The sequence below is a fragment of the Acinonyx jubatus genome, chromosome C1 (genome assembly GCF_027475565.1).
Source record: "Acinonyx jubatus isolate Ajub_Pintada_27869175 chromosome C1, VMU_Ajub_asm_v1.0, whole genome shotgun sequence".
Classification (NCBI taxonomy): Eukaryota; Metazoa; Chordata; class Mammalia; order Carnivora; family Felidae; genus Acinonyx; species Acinonyx jubatus.
The window spans coordinates 11,041,954-11,056,674 of NC_069381.1; the positions used below are offsets into that span (position 1 = coordinate 11,041,954).

At 52.0% G+C, this 14,721-nt stretch overlaps 1 protein-coding gene across 10 annotated transcripts in view; it reads left to right on the plus strand.

Moving 5' to 3' along the window:
• FHAD1 (forkhead associated phosphopeptide binding domain 1) overlaps window positions 1-13,768 on the plus strand; it is a 117,476-nt gene extending 103,708 nt beyond the window's left edge. For 7 of the 10 annotated variants that reach the window (XR_008292238.1, XR_008292229.1, XR_008292233.1 and 4 more), the window contains 6 exons: window positions 460-549; window positions 974-1,194; window positions 1,679-1,844; window positions 9,641-10,003; window positions 10,103-10,213; window positions 13,544-13,768. Coding sequence is in view for 2 of the 10 variants with exons in the window: in XM_053207393.1 (XP_053063368.1) it covers window positions 460-549; window positions 974-1,194; window positions 1,679-1,844; window positions 7,013-7,093; window positions 9,641-9,694; window positions 13,544-13,660 (729 nt within the window). In the remaining 8 variants the exon portion in view is untranslated. Of the gene's footprint in view, window positions 1-459; window positions 550-973; window positions 1,195-1,678; window positions 1,845-7,012; window positions 7,094-9,640; window positions 10,004-10,102; window positions 10,214-13,543 lie in introns of all 10 variants that reach the window. The other 3 variants (XM_053207393.1, XR_008292235.1, XM_053207376.1) reach the window with 3 other exon arrangements.
• Window positions 13,769-14,721: the final 953 nt, after the last annotated feature.

Genomic DNA, 14,721 nt, shown 5'->3' on the forward strand with positions numbered 1-14,721 from the left:
TGGTATTTTGGGCCGGGTAATTCTTTGTGGCAGAGGCCGTTCTACGTACTGTGGGGTGTTTAGCAGCATCCGTGCCCTCGACCCCCTGCGTGCCATTAGTACCCCCCATCTCTCGTTGCGACGGCTAAAAGCGTGTCCAGGCATTGTCAAAGGTCCTGGGGCATGCAGGAGAGGGTGGACAAAACCCCCTCGGTTGAGAACCACTGGTCCGGAGGGAAGACAGGCAGTAACCAGAGAACAAGGCAAGTGATGTGTCATTTCAAAGAGAGTCACAGTCTGAAGGGTAGCAGCGCAGTCGACAGAGGACTCGGACTGGATGGTCAGGAACCAACATGCAAATCCACTCTCTTCGAGTCATTCTTCGGGAACCACAGGGTGTTACCTCCAGGATGTAGAAGTTCACGATGGAATGCCGAGAGAGAGAGTTTTTACTTCTTTTTTTCTTTTTTTTCCCCGCAGCCTCAGAACGGCCCTGTCAACTCAGCCGTCCCGGACATCAAGTCAGGGAAGATGGATGTGGTTGAGGCTTTAGATCTCAGTGAAAAGTTGGTACGTGCATCCAGCGTGGTCCCCCCCTGTCCAAACGTGGGTCCCCTGCAGTCACTGTTAACCACCGGATAGGGTAACTAAACACGAGCCTCGCGTGCATATTTCGTTGTTATAAAAGCTCTGCAGGACCCATCTACTGTCCCAGCGTGGCTCAGACTTTGCAATTCCTTGAAAAACTGGGTAGCTAGCATGAATGTTTATGTCTGTTGTCACTCTTCCCCCTGGTTCTCAAAAAGGCATAGCGTAAATGGATACGGAGGAAACGAAAGTCGCACTAACAGCCCGGTCGTATTCACTTCCAAGCACGGGCTCGTTCTCTGCAATTGCAGAAACTGAACAAAACAAAATTAGACGCTTGCCTCCTCAAAGTGGCCTCCAGCGGTCTCACGCCAGGCCTCTTAACTGCCAAACGCTTTCCTCGCAGTACATGGACATGAGCAAAACACTCGGGAGCCTGATGAACATCAAGGACATGTCAGGTCACATATCCATGAAGTACCTCTCCCCCAAAGAGAGAGAGAGAGTCAACCAGCTCCGACAAAGGGACCTCGATCTGGTGTTCGAGAAGATCACCCAACTCAAGAGCCGGCTGGAGAGAAAAGAGGAGCTTTTGAGAGGCTACGAGAAAGACATAGAACAGCTCAGGTACCGCCCGTGTCCCCACAGAAAGAGCCAGGTGTCCGTTCTCGCGGCTGAACCTCGGGCAGCGGCAGACGCAGGTCCGGGACAGGCAGAGGCCTCGGGGGAGGGGGCCTGGGGCCCGACAGAAGCGAGTCTGTCTGCGAGAAAGCAGCGGTCGAGGGGGTCGGGGTTCATCCTGCCCTCTCTTGCCACGAGCGAGAGGCGCCTCGTACGAATTCTGACTCAGGGTTCGCCTTGTGTGCTTTCCAAGGCCCCGCCCTGTTTCAGCGGCCGCTGCTCCCCTACCCTCTCTGGGAAACGGGGGGCTGGTAGCACGTAGGCAGCTGATGAGGTGTCTGTCCTGCCCCGTGCGCCCCAAATCTGCTGGTGACGAAGCCACCGAGTTAGCCGCCTAGGGAAGTATTCTGAGATTCTCCCAGGTTGGGGACATCGGTGGCGAAGGAGAAAGATGCGGGAGAAAGAGGCCGTGTCTCTCCCGTCCGCTCAGGCAGAGCAAAGTATCCGTGCAGACGTACCAGTCACAGGTGGCCAAGCTGGAGGACAACATCTACAAAGAGGCCGAAGAGAAGGCCCTGTTGAAGGAGGCCCTGCAGCGCGTGGAGCTCCAGCTGTACCAGGAGAAGAGGTTCAACAGGGCCATCAGGCAGCAGAAGGTGAGAGGGCCTGGCGGGGAGCGCAAGCTCTGAGGCCGCCCCCTGGTTCCCTTTGGAAATGGCAAAGTGAGCGCCCGGGGTGGCCTGTGGGGCGTCAGACACACCCGGGTTTACACCCTGGCTCTGCCACTTGCTGTGTGACCTCAGGTGGGTTCCTTAACCTCTCTGAAACTCCTAATGTAGCTTATCCGTGTCTTCCTAACCAGTGGCTATTGTTTGTATTTTTATGGTTCTCCCAGGTGGTAGGGATACATAGATGAAAAAGCTCCCTGTGAATAAAGATGTGGGTTCACTACTCGGAGTGCTCAGCACATAGTTGACATAGGAAATATTGGATGGATGGATGGATGGATGGATGGATGGATGGGTGGATGGGTGGATGGATGGGTGGATGGATGGATGTGTGTCCTGGAAGAACATAATCCTTTAGAGCATAACAGGTAAAGCGCTGACTGCTGGCTGATTTAATGATTTAAAGTCTCTGTCTGGGGCACCTGAGTGGCTCAGTAGGTTAAGTGTCTGACTTTGGCTCAGGGCATGAACTCACCGTTCCTAGGTTCGCGCCCTGCATCGGGCTCTGGGCTGACAGCTCAGAGCCGGGAGCCTGCTTCAGATTCTGTGTCTCCCTCTCTCTCTACCGCTCCCCCACTCGCACTCTTTCTCTCTCAAAATGAATAAACATTAAAAAGTAAATAAAAAAATAGAGTCTCTGTCTGAAGGGCGCTCAGGCTGTGTCATCCAGAGGCAGGCACTCGGCCAGCCCGGAACGTCCCAGGGTTGTCTTCCAAGGGGTGACACCTTTGCACTGAGTTGCAAAGGGGAGCTGGACTCTGCCCACCACAGGCACGGGCGGGGGAGGGCGTGCGTTCCGGGCTGCGGGAACCTGGGGGAAGGGCAAGAGGACGAGAGCTCCGGCTCCTGGCAGGAACTTGGCAGTAGCATTGCCTTGAGAAACCAAGATCTGAGACTCAGGCTGGCGATCCAGCCAAAAGCAGCCACCTCCTCCCCTCAACCTGTCCTCTCCTCTGTCACGCGGCACAGGAGTCAGCTAGTCCTGGGTTCAGATTCCCCCACTCACTCACTGCGTGGCCTCGTGCCAATCCCTTCCCCTCTCTGCGCCTCGCTTCCTCACCGGTGAACGGGAACTGACCGCCCCTGCCCTGCAGGGCTGTTGTGGGCACGGTGCCGGCACCCTCACCATCCAGGCTCTCACGGTGTGAACTCACAGGCCGTGTGGCTTCAGACGGCGAGGGACACGTGTGCTCCCTCTAGAGCGGGTAGCCCAGGGCCTGGCACACGGCGGGTAGATGCCACTCTCCTCCGTGTGGCCAGCTGCCTGCACGTGGGGTCACTGGGGCAAGCTCTGCCTCAGACCCGCGAGAGTTGCAGCTGACGGTGAGGCGTGCATGACCCACAGCCAAACAGGTGCTTCGGAAGCTCCCGGCAGATCTGTGCCTGCCCCGTGGTCGGCAGAGGGGCTCTCTTTTTTTTTTTTAATTTTTGTTTAATGCTTGTTTATTTTTGAGAGAGAGAGAGAGACAAAGCATGAGTGGAAGAGGGGCAGAGAGAGAGGGAGACACAGAATCCGAAGCAGGCTCCAGCCTCCGAGCTGTCAGCACAGAGCCCGACGCGGGGCTCGAATTCATGAACCATGAGATCGTGACCTGAGCCGAAGTCGGATGCTCCACTGACTGAGTCACCCAGGCGCACCCCCCCCCCCTTTTTAAAACTCTGGCAGAGGTGTTCTCTTGTCTTCTCTGCAGTTTATATCCATAGCCATTCGCTCCTGCATTCATTTCCAAACCAGACTCTCCCTTCTTCTTAACCCTTGCCTAAACTAAAATAGGACAAACAAGGAAAATTATCATAACCATCTCGTGACCATCTCCAGGCACCGGGCTCCACCCAGGCTTTGCAGCCCTGATCGGGGTGACTAATGCCTTCGTAGGTCTGCCTGGTTGGTATGATGAGTCCCGTTTTACAGATGAGGAAACTGAGCCTCCGAAAGTTAAGAGACTTGCCCAAGCTCACACAGTAGCAGCTGGTAAGCAGAGCCTAGACCTGGCCCCAGATCTCTGACTCTAGTTTCCGAGCTCTCTGCTGGGCTCTCCCCGTTGTTCTTGTAATTGTTAGTCTGCCTGACTCAGGGCTGTGTATTTATGCATGCATGCTTGCACGTGTGCGTGTATGTGAGTGTGTATAATAAGTGTGTGTGTGCTGTAATGTGTGTTTCTGTGTGTATATTTGTGTGTGTGTGTGTGTGTGTGTGTGTGCGTTGCCTGCAGGAGCTCTAAGGAGGCCAAGCCATAGAAGGCTATAGAAGGGTGCCCTCCTCCCCAACCAGGAGGCCCTGGTCAGACAAGTTACTCGCAGAAGCCTGCCCTCCAACCTGCAAACCTCCCAGACCACAGGTTCCCTGGCTTATAGCGCTAGAAATGAATCCAGCCATCGTGCTCAGAAGGAGCCCTAGATGTGGGGTTTCTAGAGTCCACAGTCTTGAATTAAACATCACAGGCCTCAGGCAAAGGACGATTTCCTTTCACACCAGGCAACCAGGGAGAGCTGGGCCAGTGACAGAGCTCTGACTTTTCCTTTGATGTGCCCGCCAGAGAGCTCACCCCTCCCTAAGGTGCCCCCCCCAGGACTTGGCAGGCTAGCCCCCAAAGCTGAGACACCAGACCACAGAATGGGGCAGCAAAGGGCCCAAAAAAAGGCCATTGTCATGGGGCTGGCTAAAAATGTAAGAAAACCTGAGGATTTACATAATCAGGCTTTACATGCATTATTCATGAGCTGCCTCATTCATACACAATGCAGGGGCCATGCCAGCCTGTTGGGCACTGGACATCCTTCTGTGGAGAAGGAGCTGAAGTGGCCAAGTCAAACCTGCATCTGTATCCCCAGAAGAGCCGGGGCTGAGAACTTTCAAATTCATGGAAGTCACAATTTAGGGAAAGATTACGAAAAGCAGAGCCACAATCACAGCGATGCCGGTGGCATGATTTCCTGGGCACGTACCGAGGGACAGGCACCTGCTCCACGCGACACATGCTTCATCCCTCCCATCAGCCCCGCGAGGGATGCTGGCGCGTGGCCGCCCATTCAGAGCGGCTGACAGAGGGCAGCGTCACCTGGCTGCCCGGCAGCAGAAACGGGACGCCGCCCCCGCCCCAGGCCTGCTGCCCTCCCCAGCCCGAGTTCGCTTCTCCCCACCCGTTGCTCTGTGCGCCTCCTTCTCCAGGAGGTCTCCGCTCATCCCAGGGCTAGGGTTGGCATGCAAGGTGTATTATTAACACGTCGTCAGAACTTCCTATTTATCAGGAGGAAAAACAACCACCAACATAGATTTTAGGGTTTTGCTGCATTCTAAAGGGAACTTCAGGATCTGTCTTGGCCTCAGTTCCCTCCAAGGAACATATTCATCATGGAAATGATTTTTGTTTTAAGTTTGACACCTAGCATCTTCACAAGGAGCCTTCGTGGTTTCGGTCTCACGTATAAAATTTCCCCCATCCGTAGAGAACGGGGTGGCTGAGGCACCGGACCGGCAGAACCATCACCCTCCTCAAAAAGGAAAAACAAAAAGCAGGAAGCAGTTTTTAGTGTCAATGTTCAAACATCTGTTCGCCAAAGCAGAACTTTCTGGAATCAAAAGTCACACTTCCACACTCATACCTTTGGCTGTGGCAATGAGACTTGATATAAAATACTGGGGAAGACCTCAGTGCTGGGCACTCACAGGGAACCTCACGGTCATCAGCTCCGGACCCTGGAAGGCCCCCGGTCTGGAGCTCTGGCCCTGTGACAGAGGGACAATGACAGCCGTGCAGGCTGCGCTCAGTCTCATCCGCTTCCCACACCACCGTATAAGGCAGCTGTGTCTCTCAGAGTTCAGAGGCGGACTTTGGAGCCAAACGACTAGAGTCGAAGCCCCACCCCTGGCCCTGAGTGACCCCGAGCCACCGGTTTATGCCCCCCCCGCGTCTCAGATTCCTCAACACGAGCACCCAAAGATGATTAACAACGGGGCCCGGGGAGGGTTAAATGCCATAAAGCCTGCAGTGCCGGGCGCACAGCAAGCACGATTACGGGGCCTGGGCGGGGGGAGAAAAGGCAGCTCGTGGACGGGTGGGGCGAGGCCGGCAGGTCCTTGAGAGAGCTTCCTGCCGGCTGACGGCTGACGCTGTCGCCAAACCCCGAGACGCGATCCCGGGGCTCCGGGAGCCAGCAGCTGTTTTGTGAAGGTCCCCTTTAGAGTTGGTGAATACAACCAGGGCTCTGGCCAAGAAGAACTCAGATACTTTTTGTGAATGGGCGAAGGCTGGAATTTTCAATGGGAGAATTTCAAATGCACAGAAGTAGCCATCGGGGCAGCACGCACTCCCCTTCCTGGCCCTTTATTAGGGCTCCTAGCGTCTGGAAGGCTCCGGGGTGCGGGGTGCGGTGCGCTGGCTGCTTCTGGCTGGGGAAGCCCCTCAGGTCTCCAGCCAATCAAATCCTGGCCAAGAGGCGTGGCCACAGCGTTGCCGGGTGGGGTCAGTGGGGCTAGACCACCGCCCCCCCTACACACACACACACACACACACACACACACACACTCACACACACACACACACACACACACCACCTTCCCTCTGCTTAATTAGCTCAGATCCCTCATCTTTCAGATGAGAATAGTGGCTTGTAACCCAATGCGTCCAATTCAAGGAGACTGTGGATACAAGACCCTTAGCACACAGGACTACTCCATACGACCTTCCGTACCGTCATCCATGGCCTCACTACCCTACTCAAATCGCAATTTTCCGAAATTTTTCTCGAGCCCAAGCATTCTCAAGATCCAGGTTTAAAAAAAATTTTTCTTTTTTAAATCCAGGATCCCTCAGTTGGGTGCTTTTGACCGAGGAGTAGAAATCGGTAGATGGTGTACAGGATAAGAATGGGAGGGTAGGGGGTGGGGACCGTACCCTCCAGCCCACGAAAGGATGAGAATGTGAAGTGTGGTTTGTGCGGTGCGGCACGTGGTTAGAAGATGAAGCCCTTCCTGCCCGCATCTTCTGCCCACCAGTGAGCCCCAGGGTCTCCCAGAAACCTCAGAGGTGCGTCCCAGAGTGGAACAGGTCAGGACACAGTAAACGCTCTCTTGCTCCCCTGATATTTTCGCTCAGGAACGTTTAGAGGATCTCGAACAGGGAAGCGCAAAAGAACGAACGTCTCGCAACTGTTCCTTCAAAGAGAGAGAGAGGCAGGTCTGGAGAGGTTTTCTGATCTTGTAGCCAGACACAAAGCAGATACGGTGTTTTCAAGGGGTGTACGAGCCACCGTGTGCTGTGCCGGAAACATCCACACACCTCCACTGCCTTCCCTTCCCCCCGCCCCAGCCCCTGCCCCTCCCTTGCCTGCAGTCTGAGCAGATGACCTAAGAGACAGGCAAGCAACGAACCTATTATCTGGAGGTAAGGCACAGGGCAGGTGCAGGTGTGGTTTTGGCTGAGCAACCATTCTAGGCACTAAGTGATTTGGGGACTTGGAGGCAAGGTCATAAGAAAAGGAGAAGAGAGGAGTGGGGAGCCCCAGACCCCCTGCCCTAAGAGTAAAATAAATGGGTGAAAGGAGCCAAGAGTGAGGAGGAGAGTGCCAACTCTAACGCCCTTCTTACCTGTCAAGGGGGAGTCACACGTGACTGGGCTCTCTGGCAGCCAATGGGAACTGGAAAACCCAGAGTTCATGGCGTCCATGAGCTAATGATGGATGCAATGCACCTCAGTGCTCTTAGAACAAGATGGCACTGGATTGTCCCCTAGAGAGGACGCTGTGTGATCTAATGAACAATATCCCTACGAAGAGCAGCTCAGCGTTGGCTGGGCCACGTCTGAGGGCCAGGTCTGAGGACAGCTCTTGAGACAGACTGATGTCGTTACAGCCCAGCGAGTTCAGGAAAGTTCAGGAAAAGCCGGTGTGCAGGAGGGCCCAAGATCTGCCCTTCAGCGCTCAGCTGTCCACCGATTGCATTTAATCCGAGGAAGATATTTTAGAGCAATGCTCAGACTGGGGTTCCCTGGAGCCCTTGGGTGCCATGGAAAAGTGTGACCGTCAACATCCCCAGCCCACACACGCACAGGCACACACATACATACGCCTCGTTTCCCCCAGAAAAGTTCTCCCTTATTTGTTTTATATGCCAAGCTCCTCATGGGATTTTGCTTGAAGCATTCCGCTGGGTAAAAAAAAAACAAAAAACAAAAAAAAAAAACCAAGGAGGTTGCTGGCTTAAAACTACTGCTTTACAGTTATCTGGGAATTTGGTTGGTGACTATCTGCTAAGCTTAGCGCCTCTCAGCTGAGTCTGTGATGAATGTTGAGGGGCTGCAGGCTCAAGGCCTCCTCCATGAAAAATGTCCAGAGAGCAACTCAGTTAAATGCGGGCCCCTAAGCCTCCTTAGACAGTTGCCGTAAGGATGGAGTTAGCACCCTTCTGCGGATACGAGAGAGACTTGCACGTACCCATGCCCCATCCCAAAGATGGCCCCACTCCCTTCCTCCGCGAGTTTTGTGAACACCCAAGAGTTGCCAGATCTCAGGCAAAGCAAAACCCAACAGGATGCCCAGTTAAACTTCAACTGCAGAAAAACAACAAAGAGTCACTTAGTAGAAGTATGTCCCAAATATTGCATGAGGCATACTTATACCTATATATATCTATCTTTTCACGCGGATATTCAAATTTAACTGGGCGTTCTGTATTTCATCTGGCAACCCTGCCAGCAAATATTTACTAGAACCAACTGGAAGCCGAGGGGGCAGGCTCTGAAGCGGATGTCGCAAAATGGCAGCCCACAGAAGCGTTCCATTCGGCTCAAGCGTTTCCTTTTTTTAAGTAACCTCTCCAAATAAGTCACTCTCATGAAACACTCTGGATGTCCAGCTTCTCTGGGCAACTGGGAAGAAAGATCTGGTGATACCAGGCCCATGAGCCTGCGTTTTGCAGGCCCCATAGAAAGGCGCCGGGCTCGTGGGTTTGTCGCCACCCCTCACCCGGCTCACTTCACCCACTTTTTTTTACCTCCCCGGCCCCCTGGAGGCTTCTGGCTGGCACCTCCCCAGGAGATGCTCGGGGCTCTCTGAGAAACACCACCTTCCCGATATCCCTGCATGGTCCCCCCCTCCGCTGGAGTGTCAGTCGGCAAGGGAGGCCCCCCGCTCTCTCTCACCGTTGCGTCCCCAGCTCCTGGGAGATGCTCTTCCTTCAGCGAACTGTCCCTGAGGTCTCGAGGACACCAGGGTCAGCAACAGTTGGCCAATCCCAGGGGAAGGGCAAGCTGCAGCAGTGATGCTGGCTCCCAAGGAGCTCGCAGTCCCTGCCGGGGAGGTTAGCTCGCCGCTGTGGCTTTCGTCATGCCCGGGCTGTTGGGATGCCAAGGTAGAAGCCCACGTCCGTTGAGCCTCTTCCGTCGATCAGGGGGGCTCCGCTTCCACCCAAAGCAGATTTATCCTCCAAGAGAACCACAGGGTTCCCCCCAAAGGCCCCTTGCTGGACAAGCCTCCACCTCTCAGATTCCTCTGGAATCCGGAACAGAGAGCCATCCCTACGGAGCTCGGCAGGACAGGGTAGCATGGCCTGGAGTCCATGCCCCCTTCTGCACGTGCACATCCCCACCCCACCCCCATCCCTAGGAAAGCCCGACATTTCATCCAAACGGGTGGCATCTGAAAGTTGAGAAAAACCATTTTTCTTTGGCGCAAAAGGGAGAGAAGCGCGTGAGCTAAATTGTGTCAATATTCTTTCTGTGTTAAAGAGACGACTGTTTGTAGAGACAGTGAAGAACCAGAGGCAAAACTCAGGTTTCCAGGTGAGCCAGAAGGAAAAGGAGAACAATAGGACGTCAGCGGAAAAGCCAGTTGACAAAAATACCAGCACATGTGTTGTGTATCGAGCATTTAGTATGTGCCAGGCACAGAGCTAAGCGCTCAGTGTGCATCGTCCCATTTAATCTTTACAACAAACCCACGGGGCGGCTCTCGTTTCTGTCCTCCGTCATCAGACGAGGTGTCTGAAAGTCAGAGACGTTAAGCTATTTGTCCGGAGCCACACAGCTGGATAAGAGGTGCGGCTCATTGCAGATCTGACACCCAGACGAGCACTGCTTCCCCTGCTCTAGGTAATACACCTCCCGATAAGGAACCAGATACACTTCGGGTGACTTTTCTCTTGAATTTCGAGGAAACACCTCTAGAATACTCTTTTTTTTTTTTTTAAGAGTTGAGAATCGAGACTATGAAATCTTAAACATGTTGAAACGCTGCCATTCACAATTCAGCCCTGTAACTGGAGCTGGCCCAACCACACTCCCACTCTGCAGAAAATAGAGGTGAGCTCTCAGGAAGCTTGAAAGCTAACCACACTGTGGTTGAATAAGAAACAGGAACCATATTCGCTTTTGAGACAAGGTCACAATAATTCCAAGACAACAAAATTAGCATTAGAAAAACCAAAGCTATCCTAGGTAAGGGACATTTTTGGAAGATGGAACCCTCTTCTCAACCAACACCCTTATTCTAAGGCTGGAAGGTGGTTACTACCCAGAGCAGGACGTTACCGGGATAGAGTGTCCTGAGGGCTCCCCCAGCTTTGCCAGCCTGCCAAGTGGGCACGAGTGGGAGACTGGTCATTTATTCATATATATATATATATATATATATATATATATATATATATATATGTACATAGCGCGATTTTTGTCCGAGGACCACCTTGGGATGTAAGGTGACAGAGGAGATACCAGGATGGTCCCTAAATGTTGTAGGAACATTGTGCTCCTCTGAGATGTGAAGGTCCCCGGAACTTCAGGCCGTGTCTGGGCATAACAGAATGTGGCAGATGGTACCCCAGCTAAGAGCAAAGCCTGAGCCTGCTCCCAGCCCTCCAGCCCGAGCTTAGAGGTTGGGTGTCTAGGATCTCCTTGGTGCAGAAAGGTTCTCTCCACATTCTTTACAAAGTGTAGCTCGGCCATCCCCTTTCTCCACTGTGTGCCTTCCTACAGCGTGGCAGGTACTGTGCAGGTGTTGGGGTTCAATCAGGAATTCCCAGTCGGGGTAAGGTCACCCCTTGAGGGGGCGAAATTTATTTTTTTAATATATAAAGCGCACACACACACATATAGAGTGCTATCTGTCCTATTAAAATTTCATGGGACTGGAGCAATTAGAAACTGTTGTCTAAGAAGACTCCTTAGTGGGGGACACAAATGGAAACAAGGGTGAGCACTGTGGGGTTAGATCAAAGGAGAAACACACAAAATCCCCCCCCCTCCTTTCTAGCTTACACTCTCCGGCATTTTTTTTTTCAGTAAATACAATAATGATGCAATAATTACCTTGCACGCGATGTTTTGGGAACAAAGGTCGGCTGCCTGAGTTCATGAGCATATTTCACAAGGACTCACCCAGTGCAAGGGCCAGGCAGGGCCTCCCCAAAGAGGAGCTGCTTAAGCAGAGCCCTGAGGCCGGGTGGCAACAAACAGAAGGGGCCTTTCTAGAGCCCACGGCTTCCAGTTGCCTGAGGCGGCCACCCGGTGTGTCCCGAGTTCATTTCCAGCTGGGTGTCACTATCTAAATGCCCAGCTTCTATCCCTGCCCGTTCGTTCCAAAGGTGATGCATGTGGTTCCCAGACGTCTAAGCCCTAATGCATGGCGCTCGCCAGTGGTCCCTGTTCAGGGAGGGCACTGCGTGATTTCCCAGCCCTTCCTCCCACGTGCCTCAGTGTCCTCCTTTTCCCGGGTCGGCCCTCTGCCCTCTGCTCCCCGCCAACCTCATCAGGCCAGGGCACGGGTGCTCGGGAACCATCCAGGGCCGGCAATCTTACTGAAAATCCAATAAAAAGGGATGTAAAGGAAAGGTGGCTTGGGGGGGGTTTTGACATTCGCTGTCTGTTTTCATTGTCGCTGGGCATTCCGACCAAGATTTCCTATGTAGGTTCTTGTAGGGAAGCTAGCTCTTCTCACCCTGAAATGATTTTGGATGCGGTCTCAGAGCACATTTAAGGCCCCTGTCAGCCACTGGCACAGGCCTCAGGAGGTGGTTTTTATACCTCCCGAGTGAAGAGAGCTCCACAGATGGGCCTAGCAGCCCCTTCCTTTAAAATCCACCCGGAATCTTCTCTCAGTCCCTGAGGAAGACAGGATGGCTATTCTGGCCCCTATTTGACAGATGGGGAAACCGAGGGTCATAGAGTAAGTGGCCGAGCTGAAACCTGACCATCCACCAGCCCCCTTCCCAACCCCCCCCCCCACCCAAGGGCATGTGTCCTCATGGTTGGAATGCAAAACTTGCAGGAAATAGGGCTGGAATTTGAAGCCTGTTGGAGAAAACCCTTGAAGCTACGATCCCGTGTACAGTACGCAGAAATGTGGCAGAGGGAGATTCTTGGGGGGCAACTAGTGGGAACCTGCTCAGAAATGGGGAGGGGGCTTTTACAGGGATACAGGAATGCGTGCGTCAGAAAAACCAAGGGCTGAGAGGAGGTCTGGCCTCAAAAGGGAACTGGTAAGCCTCAGGTCCCAGGCATCATCTCCCTACCGCACCCCTTCTCTGCGTCTCCCTGTACCTGCTCATCTCTACTTTCTCCAGTCATATGTGATGGGAAGAGATGACCTCACCATTCCCCCCTCCCTGGCCCCAGCTTAAAGGACCGACTCAGGGAGCAAGTAGCATCTCAGAGCCGATACCCCCAAATCCTGGGCGTGATCATCTGAAAAGCACAGCCCGTGCCAAGCATCCAATCAACTGTGACCAGGGACAGCGTCACACGAGGTGTCGGGGAGGAGGGGCAGCGCTCAGAAAAGACCTAGACAGATCCCTCCAACATCAGAGACGTAAGACACAGGCACTTAGGTGACAGCTTTCCAGGAGACAGAGATTCCATCACAATGAATGTGCCCATCATAAGAAGCTCGTAGTTTTCAAAACCACAAAACTGTAAAAAAGGGGGAAATGTTAGTTGTATATCTGGAAGCATGCACAACAAAACATTGTGATGCTTACCTTCGGGTAGTGTGATCATGGTGAATCGTTTTATCTTCTTTTTTCTTTCAAGTTTATTTATTTTTGAATGAGAGAGGGCAGAGGAGGGGCAGAGAGATAGGGGGACAGAGGATTTCAAGCGGGCTCTGCACTGACAGCAGAGAGCCCGACGCGGGGCTCGAACTCACAAACCATGAGATCATGACCTGAGCCAAAGTCGGATGCATAACCGACTGAGCCTCCCAGGTGCCCCTCACTTTAGTTTCTTTTTATGTATCTCTTTCTCTCCCTCCCTCCCTCTCTCCCTCTCTCTCTATAATTATTAGTATATATATATATATATATATATATATATATAATAGTATATATATAACAGTATATTAGTATAGTATATAGTATAGTATATAATATAATATATACATTATATATAGTAATATATATAGTATATAATATAATATATATATTATATATAGTAATAGTATATATAGTATATATAGTATATATAATAATATGTAATATTAATAAATATAATATATATAAATATGATTAATATATATCATGATTTTTTACAGCAAACATTTTTCTTTCAGTAAAAAAAAAAAAAAATCATTTGAGTGGAACATTTTGAGACCTTGCCCCAATTACAGAATCTGTGCATGTGTTTCTCTTGTCATTGAAGGTTGGAGCCAGAAAAGCCACCCGAAAGATGGACCAAGAAAGGGAGACACCGAAGGGAGAAACATCCAGCAAATCCAGCCAGAGCCTTCTGTTTTCCAAGCCCGGTAGCAGGAACTAGAAATGCCATCCCGTCGGGCCTTGCGTGATGCTCCGTGAGTCCCGTATGTGACCCTTCTGTGTCAAAATACTAAGATGCTTTTATAGGACTTTAAAGGTTGTTACCCCAGCATGTCGCTTCCTAGACTGATATTTGCGCGATGCTGTATTTTGGAAGGTGCAGGGAGAGGGGTTCTTTTTGAAATTACTTACATGGGTATACACCCTCAGGGGTATGAAAAATGTAAGTTTGAAGCAGACTCCTAGGCCCGGCGGACACAGTTCTGGGGTTCCACCTTTGAGTCGTGAGGTACCCACACATCCACCTCCGCAGAGCTCCAAAAAACCCACAGCTGGCAAAACACAAGACCGGTACTGGGGCCACAGGACAGAATGGCAGCCTCAGGTCTGAGGCTGTCTGTGGGATAGCACATTCATATTGAGTTTATTATAATAAAATGAGCATGCCCAGTTGTCTTACCGCGCCTGTAATAATGTGGCACTCTTCTCCCCTAATCCCCCCCCCCAAACTCTGGGAGGCAAATTGTATCATGATCCCCATTTTACAGATGCAGAAGGCCCAGAGAGGTTAAAGTGCCTGTCTAGATTCACAAGTGGGGCCTGGACCCCGGTTTCTGATTCCCCTCCCATACTGCCCGTTCTGCTCTCCCAGTTTTTCAGGAGCCAGTCACCCAGGACAGACCAAGCACCCAGGCGCCCCAGGGCACACACTGCCCAGGGGGACACACCCCTTTTTCGCAGGGTTTGGAGAAACGCTCATTTTTCTTGCTCCCGTGTTCTGCCCTCTCTCCGTCCATCTGTCCGCTTGCTGCCTTTCTGGTGTGGCCGGGACAGCCAAACAAAATGGGAGGAAGAGCCAGAAGTCACGAATGCCATTTCTTTCTTTTATTATTATTATTTTTAAGAAGCCACAATAAAAATATTTTGGTATTTTAAAGCCAAACGGATTCTTGATACCGATTAAAACCGGAAGGAGATAGGATGTGTTCTTGGTGTGATATTCCACTGAAAGCACATCTTACGCAGGGTTAGCAGCTAAAGACAGTGAGAAAGGTATACCTG